The following is a 21,846-nucleotide window of genomic DNA, read 5'->3' as shown; positions in this document are numbered from 1 at the left end:
AGGCACACCTCTTTCATCAAAACTTTCATGTTTGGTTCCTTCATGTCACTTTTCTTCCACTGAGTACATCAGAACTGGAAAAAAGAAGGCTGAAAACACAGTTCAGAATTATTGTAACTCACTGGAAAAAGTTTTTTGTAATGTTTTCTGTCTGTATACATGCACACATACAAATTACTTGTTTTCCCTTTTTTTTTTTTTTTTTTTTTTTTTTTTTGTGTCTCATATTTAAGAAAATTGGCTCTGAAATATCATCCTGACAAGAATCCAGACAATCCAGAGGCTGCAGAAAAATTTAAAGAGATCAACAATGCCCATGCAACCCTGACTGATCTGTCCAAGCGAAATATATATGACAAGTATGGATCATTAGGGCTCTATGTGGCGGAACAGTTTGGTGAGGAAAATGTTAACACCTACTTCATGCTCTCAAGCTGGTGGGCAAAGGTAAGCTGTTATTTTCTTTTGGAAATCAAATGTTACAATGCTCACTGACAAGTACACACAAAAGGAACCCCCTGAAAAAACATGATCTCTCTACAGGCTTAAGAAATAGTATGATCTGACTCTAAACTAAAAACTTAATAAAACAATATTATCTGGAAAATTGACAGTGGCAGAATGTAACGTAAGCTCAGACTAGCACTAATATAGAAAGTTCTGTCTTTTTTTAAACCTGGTATATAATTATAGTACACGTTTTGTAACACTTTCAGACATTAATTAGATTTGAATCTAGTGCTCCAGGTTAATTTTGACTTTCTTTTCTGTAATGACTAAATAAAAATGACTCATTATTCAAACACAAGTAGTCCCATTTATGTGACAACCAATTAATAAATTACTATGGTACAAATTTAGCTGTCTTTTTTGCTATATATAGCACACAACATAAGTAAGCAATAATAGTACATAACACTGTGATTATGGCGTTATGTACGTGCCCTGGTGACAGAGGGGGAGAAAGGAGCTCAAGGAAAAGGTTAAAAGAGTGGAATGGAGGAAGAGAGTAGGACAGGAAGAGAATGATACATCAAAACCCTCCACATTGCTCAAGAAGAATCACATAATGGGTTGTTCTAGTCATGAAGGAGTTGGGTTCATTTGTTCCCTTATCACATTGCTGTTTGCATATGTCAAATTCAAGTGTTTCTGCAAATACTGAAATGTTACAGATATGCAACAAACAGAATTGCAAATGTGTAAAATCCATGTAGTCCCCACCTATTTCTAGCCGCAGAAGCACAGGAAAGCACTCTGCTGGACTGAACTGAACTGAAATACATAGGAAGGTGATTTGTACTGTTTGAAGCAAGCACACTATGACAGTTTTTATCTGAGAACTGTGGAACACATTTCTTTGTTCAGCAAGAAACAGGCCAGTGCTGCATTGCCCCATATTCCCCTTTTAAGCTGGGAAGTTACTTGGGCACTTTGGGGGTCTGAGAAGCCATAATCTGACTTCTGAATCAGGATGAGGCAGAATCTGCTCAAATACAGAACACTGCATGAAACCAATGAATAAAGTACTGGTGTTTTAATTCAACTTGCAAAGGTGCTGCCCCTCAGAGACTGGTTGGAGGCTGCCTGCTTCCAGCTGCTCTAGCTGCCTCCTGCTGCAGGCTGGACACCTCACCATAGCTGCTGTCATCTCCTGATGGATCATTTCCACTTTTCTTTGCTGTCCACCCTCTCCTTCTGCCTCTTTGTCACAGTTAGGTGGCTTTGGCACTGAGAGGGCAACAGCATTGACTCCTTTAACAGATTTTGGCAAAAAAAAATTTTCTTCACTTTTTTTTTTTTTTTTTTTTTTTTTTTTTAGCTGCTATTTTTCTTTTTTTTGGTGATCTTTAATGGAGATTTTATGGAGTATAAAAACCACTGGGGTCATAAAATCAGGTACAGAAATAACCACTGTGGCTTTGACTCATAAAGAGAGCAGTGGGGAGTATAGAGAGAAGCTAATAAGTCCCTAACAACTAAAGGAGAAATGTGAGGATTGCTTCAAGCAAGCTGGATCCCAGAGGTGACATAAGAAATGCTGAAGAGCAGAGTAATCACTGCTTCCTGGTTTTCCAGAATTTTGTAAAAAAAAAAAAATCAAAATATGTATATAGAGTCATTTGACGATTATCACAGGTGGTCTATGTCTCCCCAAACCCAAAACCTACCACCCCCAAAGTATAAAGAGGTCACCAAGTGGTTTTTTGCAAGATGAGCTTACTATTTCTCATTTATTTTTAACTCATGCACAAGTGCTGGATCAATTTGAAATTTTTATATTGGTCATCACAATACTATTTGAGTCTGAGGCATCATCTGCAGATGACCTCTGGACTCCTGATTTCCTCCATTCTGGTGGAGGACAGTAGGGACCACAGTCTTGGCTTATCTTCCTCATTGACTGCAAACATTCCTCTTCCCAGCACACTCATATTGGGAAAATCTAACAGTTGTGAGGAGTTTTATCATTAGCAGTAAGGAAACTCAAATGAAAGGAGAAATGAAAAATGAAAATAATTGTTCTTTTTCAGAGTGCTAGACTTTTTAGCAGGCATATTAAAGTGGGAACATGCAGACATGGGTAATGGGAGCTGGAATTCTCCATTGGCAGGCATGGGGTTGTTTATTTAACTGTTTTAGCAAAAACCAATTCACCCTCTACCATGAAGAGTGTTTATTGATGACATCAATAAACTGATTTTTGATTTAATAACTATGATAATATAAACACAAGAAATGTTGAAACATTAAAGGTATCATGAATAAACTCAACGTGTTTTCCCCTCTATACACTTTCATTCTGTATTTTTTTTCATGCTATACATTGTGGTGATATATTGTCCATTATGGCATAAATGATAAACAGTCAGATAACTTATTTTGGGGATTATGGTACCATTTCAGGTGTCCATTAGAAGGAAAGCATTTTAAAACAAAAAGTTAGTGTCCTTCTTTTCATTTAAAACTACCTTGCTCACTCTAGATACATGGTTATATTAATATTAGGCATATAAATAGTCTTATTACCTTCAAAGATTCTCCAGTCGGCCCCTGCTGATGTTAGCTCAGACATGCATACATAATATTATTTGCATAGCTCTGTTGTCAATAGTTTGACAATACCCTGACATTTGTGCTTACTTTCTTCCTCAGCAGCATGTTGTCTTAGGAATATAACAAATAGTTAGCAAAGGGCAGGCTGGATAACTATAATGCTAAAGCCTAGCTGTACCTCCAATCCACACAGACCTGGTGGCCACAAAGCTGTGCTGCTTTTACCTACGCATTCAGAGAATCATAGAGAATGGTTTGGTTTGGAAGGGACTTTAAAGATTATCCAGTTCCAACCCCCCTGCCACGTGCAGAGGGACCTCCCACTAGACCAGGCTGCTCAGAGATTGATTTAGCCTGGTCTTAAACACCTCCAGGGATGGGGCATTCATAACTTCTCAGGACAACCTGTTCCAGTGCCTCACCACCTTCACAATGAGGAACTTCTTCCTAATATCTAATCTAAATCTACCCTCTTTTCATTTATTTCTACACATCAGCTTTGATTTGCTTTCCAGGAGTGTCACTGTTTTTCCTTTGCTTTTATACTACTATGTCCATGAAGAGATGTCCATGGAGATTTCTTATGTGTCACAACATCTCCATGTAGTCCTGGATCTACCTTGGGTCAGGAGCCAGGCTGCTGTCAGGTCCCCATGGAGCACAGACTGGCAATGCCACTCTAAAGGCTCCCCTCCTACAGGTCCCATTGCTGTGATGCAGCACACACATCTGGGGAGCTGTGCTGTGAACACAGGCACTGACTTCGTCTGAAGGAAGAAAGCTCTGTAAATTTAAATTTCTGGCTCTTGACTCTTACTAAGATCTCTGGTCTTGCCCCCAGGCAATTGTGTTAGCTCTTCTGAAGCCTCTGTGCTTTGTGCCATGGGGACAAGAGTGAGCAAAGATGGGAACTTCTGGCTACCTGAGTCCCCAGATCAAGAAACCATAATTTGAGGACTATAATTTAGGGGATGTCACCTGTGTGGTCCTGCAAACGCTAATGGGGAGAGAGAGAGACACCCACAATGGGCAATTCAGATACTCTTATGGCTGAACCTCCCCCTGGAAGGGCTTTTAACTTCTCTTTGACTGTGTGGATAGTCCATAGCAGCTACAGTCCTAAAGTGTATGTCTTAGTTCAATGCTCAAAATTATGCGGGATGATTCTGGGTCTTTGCTTCTTTTCCTCTCACCTTTGTTATTGACAAGAGCTTGCCAGTAAATAAGTGTTTGCAAAAATGATCTTGGGCAAATGAGTCATTTTAAAGATGGAAATGAGTCATTTTAAGGTGGGTGGGGTTTTGCATACTGCCTGGAGGGTTTTTCTGAGGGCCATCAGCAGAACAACTGACTTTCAAATGTTGAGCATGTGGGGGCCTGTTGGTTGGTGTCTTCTTTGTGGATGTGGTCCTTAGTAACAAGTAAGGAGCTTGTGGGTGAGGAGGGCTTTGGAAGATCTGGCCCTTGTTCAGGCACTGGGATAGCAGGTGCACTCCTCTGAGTGCCAAGCACTTAGGAACCAGAGTTCCTCTGACATTCTGCCTTCAGCTGAAAGAGACAGCCAGAAGTTTGAGGAAGGTCACTGCTGACAGGATTTTCATCCCGCTGTGTTTGACCCAGGGCCTGTTTGCAGTCTGTGGTTTGCTGACGGGCTGCTACCTCTGCTGCTGCCTCTGCTGCTGCTTCAACTGCTGCTGTGGAAAGTGTAAACCCAGGGCACCTGAAGGGGAACAGCAGGAGTTTTGTGTGTCTCCAGAAGATTTGGAAGAGCAAATTAAGAACGACATGGAAAGAGGTGTGTATTGTAGGGGCTTACCATGTGGCAAAGCTGTTCAAAACAATCTTTAAAGCCTGTAGTCCAGATGTTCTGCTCGCAACGCTGAGGCTGCTTCCAGACTTCAGTGGAGACATGCCAATTCACTCCAGCTAAGACCACAACCCATGGAACTTGCCAAATTATATATTGATGCAAAACCAAAGTTACGGCACTTACAACTAAGTATCTCCTATATCTTTTGAGACACTTACACAAAAAAAGCCTTCTTTTAAGAGACAGTGTTCACCCTGTAGCCCCCATACCCACATTCCTTCATATCCTAGATCCTATACTACTCATACATTAGGCTCTGCTGAACTGGTGCCTGTCACACCTGATTGGCCTGGATAAGCTGTCATTCAGACTTCAGTTCTGTAAAATTTATCCCTGCTTGTGGTAGATATAGTACCCATTCAAGAGAAGGCTTCAAGAAAAGATGCAAAGCTTCCAACCATAAGGTTGTGCAGTAACCCAGGAGAGTATGCATGGGAGCTACCATGGTCCTGTCCCTCTTCCATCCAGCCATCAAGCTGCTCACTCTCTTCTGCACTGGCAGTAGCAATTCTACCTTACCCAGGCCTTGGATAAAATCCAGGTGTAAATTATTCTTCTCAAAAATATGTCTAGTTCCTGGCCCATTTAATTCTCTGGTGTGCTTCATGGTGGAGAAGGCAAGTGCTAACTTAGGGGCAAGAGGAACAGGAAACTTAAGAGGCAAGGAACATGGGCCTGTGGCAGCAAAATGACCTTCACAGCAGGTCAACCTCTTTTTTTGGCTTTGCTGCATTCCCCCAGCTGCACGTTCAGGTTTTGGCTATGCCAGGGGATGATGGAGTTGATTTCCTAATTTGGCACTAGTGTGGGATACATGCTTTGAACAAAGAGTTCTGTCCTAGTGTGCCGCAGAGGGGCAGTTTTGCCTTCATATTCAGGGGAAGTAGAAACATCTCAAACTGAATAGGTATGTCCAGCATGAGAAATGAAGTGACCCTTGCTCCAGCAATAAGAACCCAAAGTACCAGGGAAAGACTGAGGACACTTTTCAGTTGCAAATTTATATAAACTATGATTAAGATTATGGGGATTTTTTCTGAGGAAGGACCTAAGAAATCACCTCACTCTTTTTCTCTTCCATTGTTATGGAAGATCTTATACTGTTATATTCTTACGTTGATTATGCTTAAAATAGCACTGCCAGATTGCAAATGTCATGTTCCCTTAGCAGAAAGAAATTTCCCCCCCCAACTTTTCACACAAATTTACTCTTCCATAAATATGTAACAAAACACTTGTAGTAGTTGAAACAAATGCTATTTTTATAACTGCAACGCCAATGTGTGGTGGTGTTTTTAAATTGATTTCGCCTAGAGGCATATCAAGGTAAACACAGTCAGCTTAAAAACTGATCATACTTGATCAGTCTCTGCAAAGGCAATAAAAACTACTAGTAAAAACTTTATAACCACAGTACCTTATTTGAGACAAATCTAATAAACTCTATCACATTAGGCACCTGAAAAGTGCTAATCTAAAATGGCTCTTGCTCTTCGTGAGTCTTGGTACCAAAGCCAAGTCTGAAGTAGAAGGATGGAACTTTGAAGAATCAGAGTGTCTAATTTCTGCCCATTTTGTTAGTTTATTTTTAGTTTGGTTTATTTTAAATTTCAATTCTCCCTCAAAATCCAGCATAAAATTCCCCAGTGGCATAAAAACAGTTGCTCTCTCCTTCTGGCACAGCTACCAGAAGGTATTGGTATTCTTTAATTTTAGGCCCCCCTGACATCCCTTCACTCTCACCGAGTCCCACTGAGACCAATTTTAAATATTAATTTTAAATGCTTAGCAAAGTACCAGTCTGAAAAAATTAACATAATGTGGAATTTTGTATTTTAAGTATTTGAAAGACAATATTAAATACATAGGCAGGGTTTGAAGAAAACTACATGTTTATACCTTTCCTACTCTCCTCTTCAGTCTTGCTACATTTTCCTCCTAATCAAAACCAGTGAGCCTCAGGAAAGTAGAATTCTCTTTATTTTAAAAGAGAGAAGGGAATAAAAATAAAAGCTTTATGACAAAGGGTAACATGAGCATCTTTTCTTCAGCTGAAAGGAAAACAGACAGTGCATTTAGAAAAAGAAAAAAAAAAAAGAAAAAAAAAAGAATGACAATCAGATCAAAGCGTGCCTCCTCCCTTCTTTCTTCCCTTGTTGCCCCAAGTTCAAGCATGCTGGCCAGAAAGACACAGCTGACTTTAAGAAGAGCAAAGACTATGCATTTTTGAATGCTGAGCCATAGAAATTAACACTCATGCCTTCCTTTAGGTAAATAACAGAAATGTTCCTGTATGTAATTCAGAAACAAACTGTAATCACTTGTGCAGAGGATTTGATTTTGGAAGAGGAGATTCTATTAGGATTCAAGATCTTTGCATGCCCTCTGAGCACAAACTGAGCATTCTAGCCAGTAATTAATTTCTTTGCTTCCTGCTGTCCCCAGCATCTACAGTATTGCTAACCAGAACTTCTTGCTGAGGTCAAAATGTAGATTTTTAAGCTAAGGCCACACTAAAAACTATCCAAATATTTTTAATCAGTCTTTGCTTTTCTGAGGAACACATCACTGATAAAGCATCACAATTCCTGATGCTAAAAATCTCTGAGACTGAGCCCTTAGCAGTTGTGCTCAGTGGGAGCTGCCTGGTGCTGGCTATACTATCAAGAGAGTTGAGATTTAGACTTCAACTATCAAACTGACACAACTATAACAATTTTACAGTTCCTCACATTTTTCATTAACAAAATAAAGGTTTTACACAGTTGATTTCATTCCTCAAACTATCATGCCATAAAATACAATTATTAGTGAAAAAGAAAGGGGTGTGAGGCCAAAGATTCAGTAATCCATTCCTTAAAATGTAAGACCAAAGTGAGTTGCCACTGAAATCAACACAATCATGCCAAAGGCTTCAATTCTGTTGAAATGCTATTTTTCTAGAAAAAGAGAATTTCTAGGGGAATTCCTATTCTTCTAGAAGAAGATTTTAGTCAAATAAATTTGACTACTTCTAGTGCTCAGTTAGTTCAATGTCTCCCCTGAGAGCCTCATTTTACAGCCTGTACTTCCAGGGGTAACATTACCACGAGAACTAAGGGTTCCTAGGGGTTTGCAAGCTCTAGCACATACTTAGCTTACAAGGATTTCTCCTCACAACTCTTGATTTGTAGCAGAAGACTCTGACCTAATATAGAGCAGAAGACCAAAAATTAAATGTTATGTTTGGTTTATTACATTTTAAACATGACATTTTTTAGTGTTTCAGATCAAACATGACATTAGAAAGGTGCAAAATAAGGTAATCTGTGGTATTATGCCATGATGTTACAGGTAACCTGTCAAAATGCACTGGCAGAGGGAAGTATCACTTGCTTGTCTGCAGCATAGACACGTGCAACACTTCATCACTTTCCCCCACACATGGGGCAGGTTGACAGGTTTTGCTTCCACTGAAGTTGATGGCAAAATTTTTGTTAACTTTTGTGTTCCCGGAGGAGGTGGCATTGGAATTTGGATTGCCTTTGTACTTCAGGCTGTAAGGATGCACTCAAAGCAGTTTGGCAGTGCAGTCTGTTCTCTCCTGTTCGGTTATTGTAAGAACAAAGCAAGGCATTTCTAGACCAACTTTTATTTTACAGAAAATGAAAAATGAGGAAAAAAAAAAGAAAAGGAATAAAAGAACCTGAGTAGAAAAATACTTTCCCAACTCAGAAGCAATAAGTTTTTATCACTTCATTGTCTCCTCCACACTCCATATGATACAAATGTAGGCGAACAGTGAGCAGGAGCTATCTATAGAAATCAGTTTTAAACTGTGAATTCTGCCTCACCTCCATTCTGCAGCTTGCCATTAGCAGACTATATTTGTACAGTTTATTATGCCATGGGTCCCTGTTCTGCTAAAAAACACTATAATAAATCTTAGAAGGGTGCAAGCAGCAAAATGCTTGGTGAGAGTGTCAGCTAAGAGCTGTCTGCAGATCAGCTGGAGGCAACGCAACAGATTTGCAGTGGGTCCTGTTCTCCTGTTGCACACCTGGGTATCACAGCAAAATGAACTGCTAATCTCTGCCCTCCATCAACAATCTTCCAGAAAATGAACAACTTGAAGGCAGAAGTGGGTGGGAGGGAATGCTGCTCAAAACTCTAGAAAACACACAGCAACTTAAAAATGGATTGGAACTGCCAAACTAATATGAGTCTGAGCTGAGCTCGAAGCATTAATTACTCATATACTTTTAGAAGTTATGAAACATGTCTGTCTTTGACCTTGTGTCTAAATATGGAATTGCCCATACAGAGAAGCTGCTTGGCATTTAATCATTCTTGCCTTTCACCTTGACAGAGTCAAAGTTGTTCTACCCCCACTGAGTGGAAGCCGTATGGCATGCAATTAGATTCCTGCTCTGGGTTAAGTTACTCCTGTACATTACATCTTTTGCCCATGATTCATCCCATCAACTGTCATGTAAACAGAAGGAAATGTCAGATGAGATTTTTTCCCTGAACATTTGGTCATTTGGCAAAAAAAGTCATAATTTTTATTCAATTACTGTGAAGGCTGTGTTAGTATCAAGATATAGATAGTCCAAAGTTTTTCATATGAAACACTTTACTAAGATGGCTGAACTTGAAAAAGTCAGTCTCTGAGAGCTGAGTACTTCCCTCCCTCAAAAAACGTGGGTTTGAAAGAGGCCCAGGAGAAGGGCAACCAAACCTTGCTCTTTATCAGATAGAACACAGTGGCCACCAAGGAACTCTGTAAAGACTTCACTTTTACTTTCCTCCACTCTACAACAAATGCATTTTTAATAGATATATTGGAAAAGCAAGCACAAAATTGCATGGAGTGAGAAAGTACACAGCAGTAAGAATTTGTATAGTGATAATATGAAGTTTTGGTAGTTCCAAATCCATTAAAATAGTAATTCCCAGAGTTCTATTGCATATACATTACATAAGACTTCAAATTCAATTTAACATTTTTATTTAACTAGCTGGCTTTCAGGATACATATGATTTCTCTCCTCTCAAGGGTATTACTATTACCGCTCACACATTTTAACTCTCCTCTGTCTTTACTGTTAACTCTGCCTTCCTCAAGACTCATTTCTGTCCCATTCTCATAAACACTGTCAAGGTTAGTGCTTGCTGACTCACAACAGCACTGATTATACTCAGCCATTTGTTGGAACAAGCATTTGCTATTAAAACAGGCAGGAACCTTTAGCCTGCAAGCTCTGCAAAGCAGCAAAGCACCAGGCACATCAAATGTCCAGTCTAACAGCAGCAGCAACACCCAGAAATCTGCCATTGTATGAGAAATAGGAGTACTTGTAGGCATTTGGAGGCTTGGTGTGGGCAGTGCCACCTTGTTGGTACCCACACAGTCTGTGAAACCAAATTAAGCTGTAACCAGATTGGTGAATGAAATGTGGTGCTAACAAGAAATCTGAGTTTGGTAGCAGGTGAAGGGTTCGTAAAGTAATCTTTGTTGTCCTCTCCAATTTAGATGGAGAAACGCCAATTATGCTTCAGCCGACTAACGTAACTGAGAAGACACAACTGATTGGGGACAGCCACCGGAGCTATCGCACAGAGTCCTAGAGCAGGCGAGCGGCCTGCTGGGGCTTCTCACTGCCTCTCACAGTGAGAAAAACACGTGATAAGTTCTGCAGCCTGTGTTCATAGCTGTCTTTAAGCTAATCAAGAGTAACCTAAGAGTAATTTCGTACCAGGGCAGAATCTCCCTCTATGCTACTTCCAACAGGTTGTTGATACCTGCCTGCTCTGTGTGTATGGAGATACCTACGGCCCATACAGAGCATGCTGGTCTCTCACAGCTTCAAACTGTCTTTCTCTCCAATAATATTCCCTTTGGTATATTGGTATAGCTCATCTTCTTCCTGCCCTCATCTGTAGTTTCACCTCCCAGACTCAGTCTTGAGTCCCTTTATGGACACACTGGCTGTTTCTCCCTGCCCCAGGAACTTTCCTTGCATGCAGCACTTTTGCTGGATGTGAAACACTCCTGTGAGGGAGCCCCAGAAGTGCTCTTTAGCAGGACTCAGGGAGAAAGTTGGTGGTAAGACAGATGGGGCTCTCCTTCCCAGAGAAGAGGTGCTCTTTGGAGGGCAGCCACTGGCTTACTGGGACCCAGCTCAGGCAACTATAAATTATAAATCCTGAGCCAAGACAAAATGCTAGGAGATTTTTCTGATGGTTGTTAAAGTGCAGGTCACTCCAAATCCAGGAGCCTCATCTCGACGCACACGTAGGCTCTGTGTCTTCCCCTGCAAAAACTGCAAACCCATGAGACAAAGGCAAAGGGCAAAGACTACCGGGAGTGGAAGGCTGTCCCTGGGCTGTCCCAGAGCCTCTCTCCTCCTCCCACAGGCCTGTGGTAAAGCTCCTCCTTTTGGTCCCCAGCCAAGAGCTTTCTGCCAGCTGGCTTATTCCACCCTGCCCTTGGCATGTGGCCCTACTGCCCTGCTGGCACTGGGCTGGGAGCCAGCACACCAGCACAGGCACTGGGGCTATGGGAGCAGCAAGGACTTGGCAGGAAAAGCAAGCAGCAAAGGAGTGACCGTCCTCCTCACCAGCTCATTGGGGTAAGGCTGAAATCTCCCTTCTGTGCCAGGCACAGGGGCTTTAAGAGCACGTGGCATGATTTTAAATAAAGAGGCAGGAATAAGGTGTATGTTCAGGTGTACCTCTGCACAAATCAGTGGAGATACATGTGGGTATGGCTAAAGTAAGCATGAAGAACTTAGGCCACTAATTTGTAAGAGCTAAAGGAATACCTCTTAGATCTTAAGCTTAGCACCTCACTGATTTGACATAGTAGTTTAAACCTGAGGCAGCTGAATTTCTCCTTATTGATTATTTTACAGCAATCATTGTCAGTTCTGTGTACTTGCTATTTTTGCATGCTGTGGTCTAAAGGGGGTCACAATATTCCACTAAATTATACAGACTGGTGAATATATAACTATCTAAAAGTGTCCTTCCCTTGCTTAAAATTGGATCCCAAAGTTGTGAAACGTTATCTTCTTTCTATTCTCACCTTTGACATCACATCTCATTCAGCTAAATATATGGGAAAAGAAGCTGTGTTATAGAACCAGCTGTAACTCCAAAGTCAAGACATACTACTTCCAATGTTTCTTAAAAAGTCCCATAACAGAAGGATATTTTCAAGACCATTACTTCCTGTTCAGGTTATGTATCTGTTCTCTGGATGCAGGTGCTGGACGCAGCCAACACGCACATTGCCCTCAGAAACGGCCCTGGTTTTCTGCTTCAGAAAAGAGGGAAGGCCCTGGCATGGCCAGAGTTGTGCACAGGCACTCGCTTCCCTCCTACCCACAGGTTCCTCTTTGTCCTCAGTTGCAATGATTTTGGAAACCACTCATATGTACATAACTCCAGACTGCCATCCTACCTGCCCACTGAGGATGTATCCATCCAACCCAGTGGTGCCAGCAGAGGGGGGCTGGTGACACCATCCTGCCACTGAGGAGACATGACCCCAGAGGCATCTCTTTCCAGTGGCAGCCAGGTGCTGCACATCTTCCCATTGCAGGGATGGATCTGAAAGCACTGGGTGCTGTGAGAGGGACAGAGCCCAGACAGTGGGTATGTTCTGTGGACACCAGCGCACACACTCCTCTTTTGGTCTTCTTCACTATTCCCCTTTTCAGGGTGTTTGTTCTGGCATAGGATGTTATCCCCAGTGAAGGAGTAGGGAGAGCACATAGTACATAAAAAATCTGTGGGTGAAGTAATTTCCTAAATTTCACTGTCTGGTAGAGAAATTTAGTGTGAAAATGTCCAAATGTTACCTAGTGATTATTTCCAGCAGAGAGCTGAAAGAGGTACTGGGACAAAAGTCTGGTGTAAAGCTACATTTTACACGTGAAATCCTTTCCCATGTGAAATCCATCCTCCTTTTCCCTTGGAAGTCACTGGGAATTGCACCCTTGATTTCAACAATAGTTACAGAGCAGGCCTAAAGCCAGGGAGGAAGAAGTAAATCCCATAATAGCAAAAGCAATCGGGGAATTTTTTCACATGCAACACCTCTGGTGGGTCTAGAGGGCCAGAGCCAAAGTTCACCAAAATCAAGGAAATTTTCTCCACGGGCTTGAGATGTACTGCATGTCATGTGGTTCTTATTTACACTTTCTAAATGAGAGCTTTTTCTTGGGAAAGATTTATGACTGGATCTCACAGTGTGAAGCAAAGATGGACAAGCTGCTGCATGTTTGTAAATCCCTTTTACAGACAGGGTTCTGTACAGAAGAGCCATAACACATTAACTCAGTTAGCAAAACACCTCAAAGCAAACCAGTGACCAAGCCTCTGAGGGGGGTTGTCCAGGACTTGCAGCTTAAAGATCTGAGTGTCTAAACCCATGGCTTAATTTCAAATGGGAAACTTAGTTTTTAAAGTACCAGAGCATTTGTGTCTCTCATTGGTGTGAAGATCAGCTGAGGACATGTGGATAAAGGATAAATAAGGATTTCAGGACTTAGCTTTTCAATGTGATTTTACTCCTTTGTTTGCTTTCCAGAAAAGTTCCTAATATGAATACATAATAATGCTAACATTATCTGGTTTTGTGTACACCCAGAAATCTCAAAATGTACAGATTCTCAATTTTTTCTCTGTTTTGCTACATTTATTTATATGTAAACTTCCATGTATTCAAATCTACCTTGGCTGTCAATCACTCTGACTAATAAAGGTTGTATGTATGAATTGTAGCACTCCCTTTACCTTGCCACACTATCAACAGCTTCATTCCGGTAACAGCTAGAGAAGCTGTTGAGACAGCTGTCCAAAGTTATGGCTTTGCACTCTGGCAAGAGTCAAATGGCAACTCAGGGTTTCCCCAAGAGGAACTAGCTCTTGGATTGCAGCAGATGTGCCTGCTCATGCAAAGCAGCCAGAGCTATGGCCACACACTGTAAATTCTTTACTTAATGCAGAATGCTTGTAAAAAAAATCATCCGTGTCACGGTGATGTAACACAGTGGTTTACTGGAATCAGCATCTATACGGAACAATTTCTCTCAGCAAAAGGTGTGTGCAGAGTGGAACAATGATGCTGCTGAGGACAACAGCAGGCATCCTGAGACATCCAGCACCTCACTCTGGGGTTTTTCATTTGTTCAAGAGCCAGCGCAGAGTGCCAGATAATCTGTGTGTGCTATAAGACAGGAATATTTCTCACTAGGTTGGTATCCAGTCTCTGTGACCACAAAAGCCCAAGCATTTGAAAATGAACAAGGAGCAGCTGTTTTGGCTAGATGTATTCTCAAAGATCTGTTCTTTTGTGTGCTTAGATATTAACACATAGGAAGATCCACTCAAAACACCAAACACAAGACGCAGCATAGACAATTTAGGTGTACCACCACCTAGTTATTTAGGTAGTTTGTGCTCTTTTACTCCCCACAACAAGTTTGTGGGATAAGCTGCAATGCTTAAGACAAAAAACTTCAAACATAATTGTATGTCACTTAATTTGATTGCCTACCTTGTATAAGAATGAATACCGACGATTTCAGTCAAAAAGAATTACATCTCTGCCTCTTTGTAGAACAAAATCATTTAAAAGAATTGAAGAAGCATACTAAACTGAGCACAGTTAAAATTATTGATTTCTTTTTCTATGTTATCATTTCCTGTAGAAAAGAGTGCGCTGTTTCGAATCAGGGATAAAGACCACAGATAACTATAACCCCCTTCCTTCTCTCCACAAACTGAAGTCAGATCAGTCACCACATCCAGCTTCTCCTTTCACTGTGAGAGATGAATGGGTACCGAGTTTCGTACAAGAGGACTCAGTCCTTCATGCCAGTTTCACCCATCCCATGGTTGGGAAGGCAGTAAGACGGGACAATTGTGTGGTAGCTAACAGACAGGACAATTGTGTGGTAGCTGACACCTATAATGGATAGATGCTGGTAAAGACACACAGTTTTTGACTAAGGAAGAGAGTCAATACGTGCTAATCTTAGAATGAGTTGGGTAGAAAGGGGCCTTAAATATCATTCAGTTCCAAGCCCTGGCCATGGGGAGGAATGTCCATATCCTATCCAGCCTGGACTTGAATGCTTCAGTTGGCTAGATAAGAAAATGTATTCCTTTTGTGGCAGCATGTACAGATACAGCCTTATGTTGTAAAAACAGTGTCTAGACATTTGGAACAGAGGAGAGGAGACTTGGAAAAACGACCCTCAGAATGTCAACATCCTAATTAACTGCGATGAGACAAAGGGATCTCAGCCGGTATCCTCCTGCACTGACTTGCATTGTGGCACGTTGGAATATGAACACACATCTTGTTTTCCTTTAGAAATTCAGAAGGTGTTGGCAGTCCTGCTGTAGGCACAGCATTCCCTGATCCCGCAGGAACCGCCGCTCCTGAGAGAGAGACACAGCGCACAGACTCGGTTTGCGATGCGGGCGGAACTCTTCGAGAGAAGCAACCATATCTGCCAAAGGTTAAAGACAAATTGTTTAAAAGCATTTTCCATAGAAAGGGGGAGGAGGGAAAGGAGAAAAAAAAAATACGAGCGTCTCCTTCGAGCCGGAATCGAACCAGCGACCTAAGGATTCCCGTGGGGCGTAACCGCTACAGTCCTCCGCTCTACCAGCTGAGCTATCGAAGGGACCTGCCACTCAGGCCGCGCTGGCGCACCAAGACCGCAGCCGGCTGGTCTTGCGCATGCGCAGCCCGCACTGCCTTCGAGTGGGCCTTAAGGCCTGCCGCGGGGCGGGAACGCCGGGAGCGCCCCCTGCCGGAAGGGCGGGACGGGGCCCGGGCCGTGAGGGGAGCGCGGGGTGTGCGGGGCGCGCCGCGCCCTCGCTCTCGGGTATACAGAACGGCGGGTAAGGGCCTTGTACGTGCGGGGCCAGTGGCGCAATGGATAACGCGTCTGACTACGGATCAGAAGATTGTAGGTTCGACTCCTGCCTGGCTCGCATTTGTTTTTTTCCGTTCTCGGCCCTGGTCGCACGTTGAAGCGGTCATAGCTTTCCAGCTGATCTCACCATCCTGGCTTCTCACATTCCTCTTCTTTTTTTTCTGTTTTTTTTCTCTTCTTTTTCGCCATCTGATCTCATCATCCTGACTTCATGAGGATCTGGAGTGACGGGACATGGAGTAACGGGTACAAAACGACAGGGGAAATTTAGATTAGAGATTAGGAAGAATTTCTTTGCCGTCAGGCTGGTGAGAAGCTGCAACAGGTTTCCCAGGGAGGTTGTGGGGTCCAACTCTGGTAGTGTTCGGGACCAGGCAGGATCAGGCCTTGAGCAAGGCCTGACAAAGCCTGAACAAAGCCAGCATGGCCTAGTGGGAGGTGTCCCTGTCTCTGACAGGCAGGTTAGGATTGAATGATCTGTAAGGTCCCTTCCAGCCACTTAAAATTCTGTGATTCTACGATTTAACCCTGTTTGTCTGCCTGGTAGTGCTGTGTTTCCCAAAGCAAAACACCACCGTAGGCTTAAATTTTTCAATTTTTTTTTCCCCCAAATTAATCAGATTAACACACCATTACATTACATGGGGGAGAAACCCTCTGGCCCTGGGAGAGGAGCACTGTACTCCACATTGGCTGACACTCTATGGTTACTCCCACAAGACGACATCAAAGAAAACAACCAGGAGGTGTCTGAAGGCAGCAAGCAATGCTGCTGTGATTAGGAATGTTGTTTATGTTTTAATTATCCCTTTGTGTTCAGAAGTGCAAGAACATCCTTGTTCTGCAGTTGCATGAAAAGTGTGTGATTTTGCAACAAAACCGAAATATTTTTCATTTACATAAAGGCTATACAGTGTATAAAGGAGAGCTTGCAAACAGGAGAGGTGAGGAAGGCATTCCCAATGATTAGATTTGCGAGCATGCCATAGCTTCAGAGTAGCCAGTTATCAAATCACAGAATGGTTTGTGTTTGAAGAGACCTTTAAAGGTCTCCTACTTCCAACCTTCCTGCAGTGAGCAGGGACACTGGATATCTTTAACTCAATCAGGCTGCTCAGAGGCCCAGACCTTGGATGTTTTCAGGGAGGGGGCATTCATCACCTCTCCGGGCAACCTCTTCCAGTGTTTCATGTACCCCACTGTAAGAAATGTCTTCCTTCTATCCAGTCTGAGCCCACCCTCTTTCAGTTCAAGGCCATTACCCCTTGTCCTGTTACTACATGCCCATGGAAAAAAGTCCCTCTCCAGCTCTGTTGGAACTCTTTTAGGTAGGTGCTCTGAAGGTGCTCTGAGGTCTCCCGGGAGCTGTCTCTAGGCTGAACAACCGAAATTCTCTCAGCCTGACTTCACAGGAGAGTTGTTTCTACCCTCTGATCACTTTGTGTCCCTCCTCTAGACTCGCTTCATCACCTCCATGTCTTTCCTGTGCCGAGGCCCAGGGAACAGGACGCAGCAGTGTGTGGATTCAAATTTCCCAAAAGAAGTGGTTCACGGTGGAATGAATAAATAACTGCGGTAGCTCATGAGTGATGCTAACACTTGGAAACGACGTGTGCGTGTTGCTGTGAAGGGCCCTGGTTTTGCTTCACGACGCACGGCTGCGCTAAGAAGTGCGCGGCTCAGGCAGGAGTCCAACCTCCAACCTCCGTCCACCAAGTGAGGGGAGGTGGCCATTGCGCCTCGGGCTCCACACCGCGACCCAGCCGCGGCCGCTGCCCGCTCCCCAAACCTCTTCCCGCCTCTCGCCGCCGGGAGCGCCGCCGCCGCCGGGAGCATGCGCAGAGCCGCGCGCGGGGCGGGGCGGCGCCTTCTGCGGCCGCTGGGGGGCGGCGGTCGTGTCCCTTCGATAGCTCAGCTGGTAGAGCGGAGGACTGTAGAGGCCGCGCCCCGCGGGAATCCTTAGGTCGCTGGTTCGATTCCGGCTCGAAGGAGACGCTCGTGTTTTTTTTCTAGGCTCAGAGTGTGTCTTCGCTCCCGCTCAGGAAGACTCTCCTAGAGCCGTTTGCAAACACGTATGATACACAAGCAATTCACTTTTTTTTTTTTCCTTCCTAAGGGGAAACAAACAAACAAAAAATAACTGCAGAGAGGTGGCAGCCCTGCAGTAAATACTGAAATACGTGTTGCAGCGATGCTTTTGAAAGTGTTTTGTTGTTTTCCACAAGAATATTAGTTATTATTATGTTTAATAAAACTAGAATTAATTATTATTTAGTGAGTTTTAATAAATAATATATTTTTGTAATCACAGAATTGTTAGGACCTCTGGATACCCACCTGGTGAGGTAGAGTCACCTAGAGCAGTCTACACAGGAATGCATCCAGGTGGATTTTGAATGTCTCCAGAGCGGGAGATTCCATTACCTCCCTGGGCAGCCTGTTCCAGTGCCCTGGCACCCTCAGTGTGAGGAAGTTCTTCCTCATGTTAAGCTGGAATTTCTGGTGCTTTAGTTTATGGCCTTCGCTTCTTTTCCTGTGACTGGGCGCTGCTGAAAAGAGTCCGGCCGGCACCATCCTGGTGGTACCCACCTCTGAGATACTTATATGACTTCATGACATCCCATGTCAATTTAATAATATATATTTGTCATTCTCCTAAGTGAAGCCAAAAATAAGAAAGCATTTTTAGTTCAGTCTTAGCTAGTTTTGTTAGGTCTTCTTTCCCATGGTGATCTTTAGTGCTCCTCTCTGGACAGTCTCTCCTCATTTTGCATGTTGCTTTAAGTGATGCCAAACAATCTGTACTAATTTGGCTTTCTGTGATGCCAGATAATCCTTATAAATGAGGGCTGTGAGCACCCTGGCTGGTAGGGGTGGATAAAAGTCCTCCACCATCTCTTCACATAAGGTGACAGGTGTGATGTTTGGCCCTTTGGTTGTGCCAGGAAGGGTGACATGGGATGTTCTAGCAGAATGTGGAGCAGAGGGAGAGGGGTCATAGAGGTCCTTACACAGAAGGGGTTTAATGCAGACAGACATGGGCTTACTTAGGACATAGTATGAGAGCCAGCACTCATACTCTGATTTTTGCTCTCCTTTGTTCTATTGTTTCCTTTTCAAGTCTTCTTTTCCATTACAGGTGCTACGTGGGGTGCAGAAAAGCATGCTTGGCAACTGCTCCTGGCTTGGAGAGAGTAAACGTGTCTGAAAGTGTCCAAATCTGTCTGCATAGCAGAGGGCGAATGGAAGTGAAGTTTTCTCCTTCAACAGAACCCTGAGTGAGTCTTCTCTCTCTGTGGGAGTGTTTCTCTGGGGTAGATTTCAGATATGAGAGCAAGGAAGACCCACTCTCTGTGGGAATATAGTACAAGCAAGATTATCAGCATGGAAACAGATTTATGAAGCTCAGCAGGAGTCAGACCTGCACATTGGTTCTCTTTGTGCATTACATCCCTGGCCCCAGATACCTCTTTATTAATTGATATGTTTTTGTGCATGTGTATGGACACACCTAGACACCAAGAGCCTTTTCTCCCTTCTCTTCCAGCATGGTGCAGTGTATCCCTACCAGGAACTGTCCCATGAGGAACCCAGGCATGAAAACCTACATTTTAGGGAAAAGGCGTCTCAGTGAGCACAAACTGAGGAAAGACATCCTTTTCCTTAACTGTCTCTTATCCACACAACTTCATACTCACTAGCAGTCAAATCTGAATCCACAATCCAAACGCACATCCTAGTGCCATTCCCTGGTGCGGGACAGGGAACAGACTCCATCTAGGGCCAAAGATTTTATTCCCAAGATCCACCCCTTTCTGTATAAACATCTCTAAACTCCCTTGTTCCTTTTCACTGATTCAGTAGCAACTCTTTTCTCCTAAAGGATAGCTCACAAAATAAAAGCACACACAGATTTTCTTCAAGAGAAGAGATCATCTCCTTTCTCCATCTATAAGATGTGTTTTCTCTCCCACCCACTCAGAAAGAATTGATATGCATGCGTTTCTGTGTAGAGTGTAATACACCTGAGGGATAATGAAAGCCAGGAAAGGAAAAAAACCCAAACCAAATCTAAACCAAAAACCCTCACAAAATGTCCTGGTCTCAGGACTTACTTTATGCTAAGCAACTATTCTGCCTCATGATCTATGGCCTGTTACATTCATGTGACTGCTTGGCTCAGCTTCCCATTCTTCTAGGACATGTTCATGGATCTAAAGGTACTAAATGTTTTTCACTACAGTAGCAAACTATTCATTGCTTGCTTCATAGTGTAACTTGTGAAATACTTCATTTAGGTGCAAGTTATTAGTGACAGTCACCTGCAAGTGCATAATTATTTTTGTATCTGGTCTCCAGCAAGGGCCAATAACGAGCTGTGTGTACAGTCTATACAATTGTTTGTATCACTTAATAATGAAAGATGCCAGAGATTATAAAAACCCCAATCATACAACATTTCACCCTGATACACTGGGTTGGTTACCAGAGTAGGGTACTTCAGGCAAACAAGGGATTAGGGGCTTTTAAATAGCCTGATGGGTACAGGGGGGACACCTGCTGCAACCGAAAAGAAAATTTTCAGGTCCTGTCTTGTAAGAAAAGGTTTGTTTGTATTTCAAACAAAAGCTGTCTCTTTTGCTGGAGAAAGGAAAAACAGAATAAATCTCATGGAAGCATGAGGGTAAAAAGGTTCAGTCTGCCTGAAGGATTTTAAAGGAGAGATGGTGAAAATATTCCTGCACAACAAGGTGCTTCCTGATGGATGCAGTTTGAGATATGTGGCACATGCATAGCCAAGATGTTCTGCTGATTGCAAAGGTGGGAAACGACTGGAAACAAGAGAGCTCTTTCCTGATTTTGTTAGTACCTGAAACTTTATTATTCCTTTACTGAGGAATAATTACTCTTTGTCAGTGTATCTGTTTTGAATATTGTAAACACATGCTTCTTTTTGTATCTACTCTTCACCTGATCTCTAAGTGGGATTTCAGAGTCACCCAGCTATCACTCAGCTATCAGCAGCTCTCTCAGCTCTCATCGTGGGCACTTAGACATGATTTTTAACTCCTTGGGACATTCCCCTGTCCCGTTTCAGCAGGAGGAGTTGGATAAATGAGCATCCTCTAGGGTCAGCCCAGCTGGAGCTTGACAGTGGAAAACTGGAAGATGCTGGGAAGAGACTTGAATATTGGAAGTTCCCTGTGGGGTTGGGAAAGACCCATGTAATAAAATCTTTTCAAAAATTAGTATGTTTAGAGGTGGAGTTGACCCAAATTGAAAATTTCCAAGGATGCTGAGCAGGATGTGTGCGCATATACATAAAGGAACGCAAATCATACATAAAGGAACGCAAATCGACATCTCCAGCTTCTGAACCACTCGTTTGTTTGTAATTATCCAAGCTTCCCAGTTTTCCACCCACGTTTGCACAAGGGGGTGGGTGGGAACCTCGGGGAAGACCAGAGTAAGGCAAGAAGGAGTATAAAACTGAAAAGAGCGAGCCAGGTAGGAGTCGAACCTACAATCTTCTGATCCGTAGTCAGACGCGTTATCCATTGCGCCACTGGCCCCCAGCTGTTGCCCGTGCCATATGAGGGTGGTCCTGTAGCTTCTTACGGAGACCCCAGGGGATGCTGCTTCTGGTGCCTAGCACCACTAAAATGCAGAGGTTGCACAGTGGAAATCCCAATATCTGTGTCCAAGCTCCATATCTGATACTGCTTCCCTGTGATGAAGAGCTTTGCAAGTGCAAGCTGAGAATAAGCCCCATTATGTCACCCGCTGCAATATCTATGCTGAAAGGAAAACAGGAAAAACATCACTCATCACAATATAATCCAGTTCCCAAATTCTGGCAGATGTATCATGCCCTTTCACTCATAAACCCTGTTGTCTCCCTGCCCTTAACAGCCATCTGCACCAGCAGAGCCTGCCTGTTCCCCTGGTGTCTGGAAGAGGAATCCCAACTGGTGGGAG

The 21,846-nt window shown here is 43.1% G+C and overlaps 1 protein-coding gene and 4 non-coding genes across 5 annotated transcripts in view; 3 read left to right on the top strand and 2 right to left on the bottom strand.

Annotated features, from left to right (window-relative positions):
- Positions 1–10,537, top strand: part of DNAJC5B (DnaJ heat shock protein family (Hsp40) member C5 beta) — a 32,274-nt gene extending 21,737 nt beyond the window's left edge. Inside the window, exons 2-4 of the mRNA XM_066205117.1 lie at positions 234–447; positions 4,678–4,852; positions 10,443–10,537. Coding sequence (XP_066061214.1) covers positions 234–447; positions 4,678–4,852; positions 10,443–10,537 — 484 coding nt within the window. The remainder of the gene's footprint in view (positions 1–233; positions 448–4,677; positions 4,853–10,442) is intronic.
- A 4,984-nt stretch (positions 10,538–15,521) lies between these two features.
- Positions 15,522–15,612, bottom strand: TRNAY-GUA (transfer RNA tyrosine (anticodon GUA)). The gene is given in 2 exon segments: positions 15,522–15,557; positions 15,576–15,612. It is a non-coding gene; the product is annotated as a tRNA-Tyr (tRNA).
- A 240-nt stretch (positions 15,613–15,852) lies between these two features.
- Positions 15,853–15,925, top strand: TRNAR-ACG (transfer RNA arginine (anticodon ACG)). The gene has a single exon. It is a non-coding gene; the product is annotated as a tRNA-Arg (tRNA).
- A 1,842-nt stretch (positions 15,926–17,767) lies between these two features.
- On the top strand, positions 17,768–17,858 carry TRNAY-GUA (transfer RNA tyrosine (anticodon GUA)). The gene is given in 2 exon segments: positions 17,768–17,804; positions 17,823–17,858. It is a non-coding gene; the product is annotated as a tRNA-Tyr (tRNA).
- Positions 17,859–21,367: 3,509 nt separating this feature from the next.
- Positions 21,368–21,440, bottom strand: TRNAR-ACG (transfer RNA arginine (anticodon ACG)). The gene has a single exon. It is a non-coding gene; the product is annotated as a tRNA-Arg (tRNA).
- Positions 21,441–21,846: the final 406 nt, after the last annotated feature.

This window comes from Chamaea fasciata, unplaced genomic scaffold (genome assembly GCF_029207755.1).
Source record: "Chamaea fasciata isolate MVZ Bird 193981 ecotype frontalis unplaced genomic scaffold, bChaFas1.0.hap1 SCAF_1, whole genome shotgun sequence".
NCBI lineage: Eukaryota > Metazoa > Chordata > Aves > Passeriformes > Sylviidae > Chamaea > Chamaea fasciata.
Note: the sequence above shows the minus strand (reverse complement) of the source record. Positions and strands in the feature narration are given on the sequence as shown.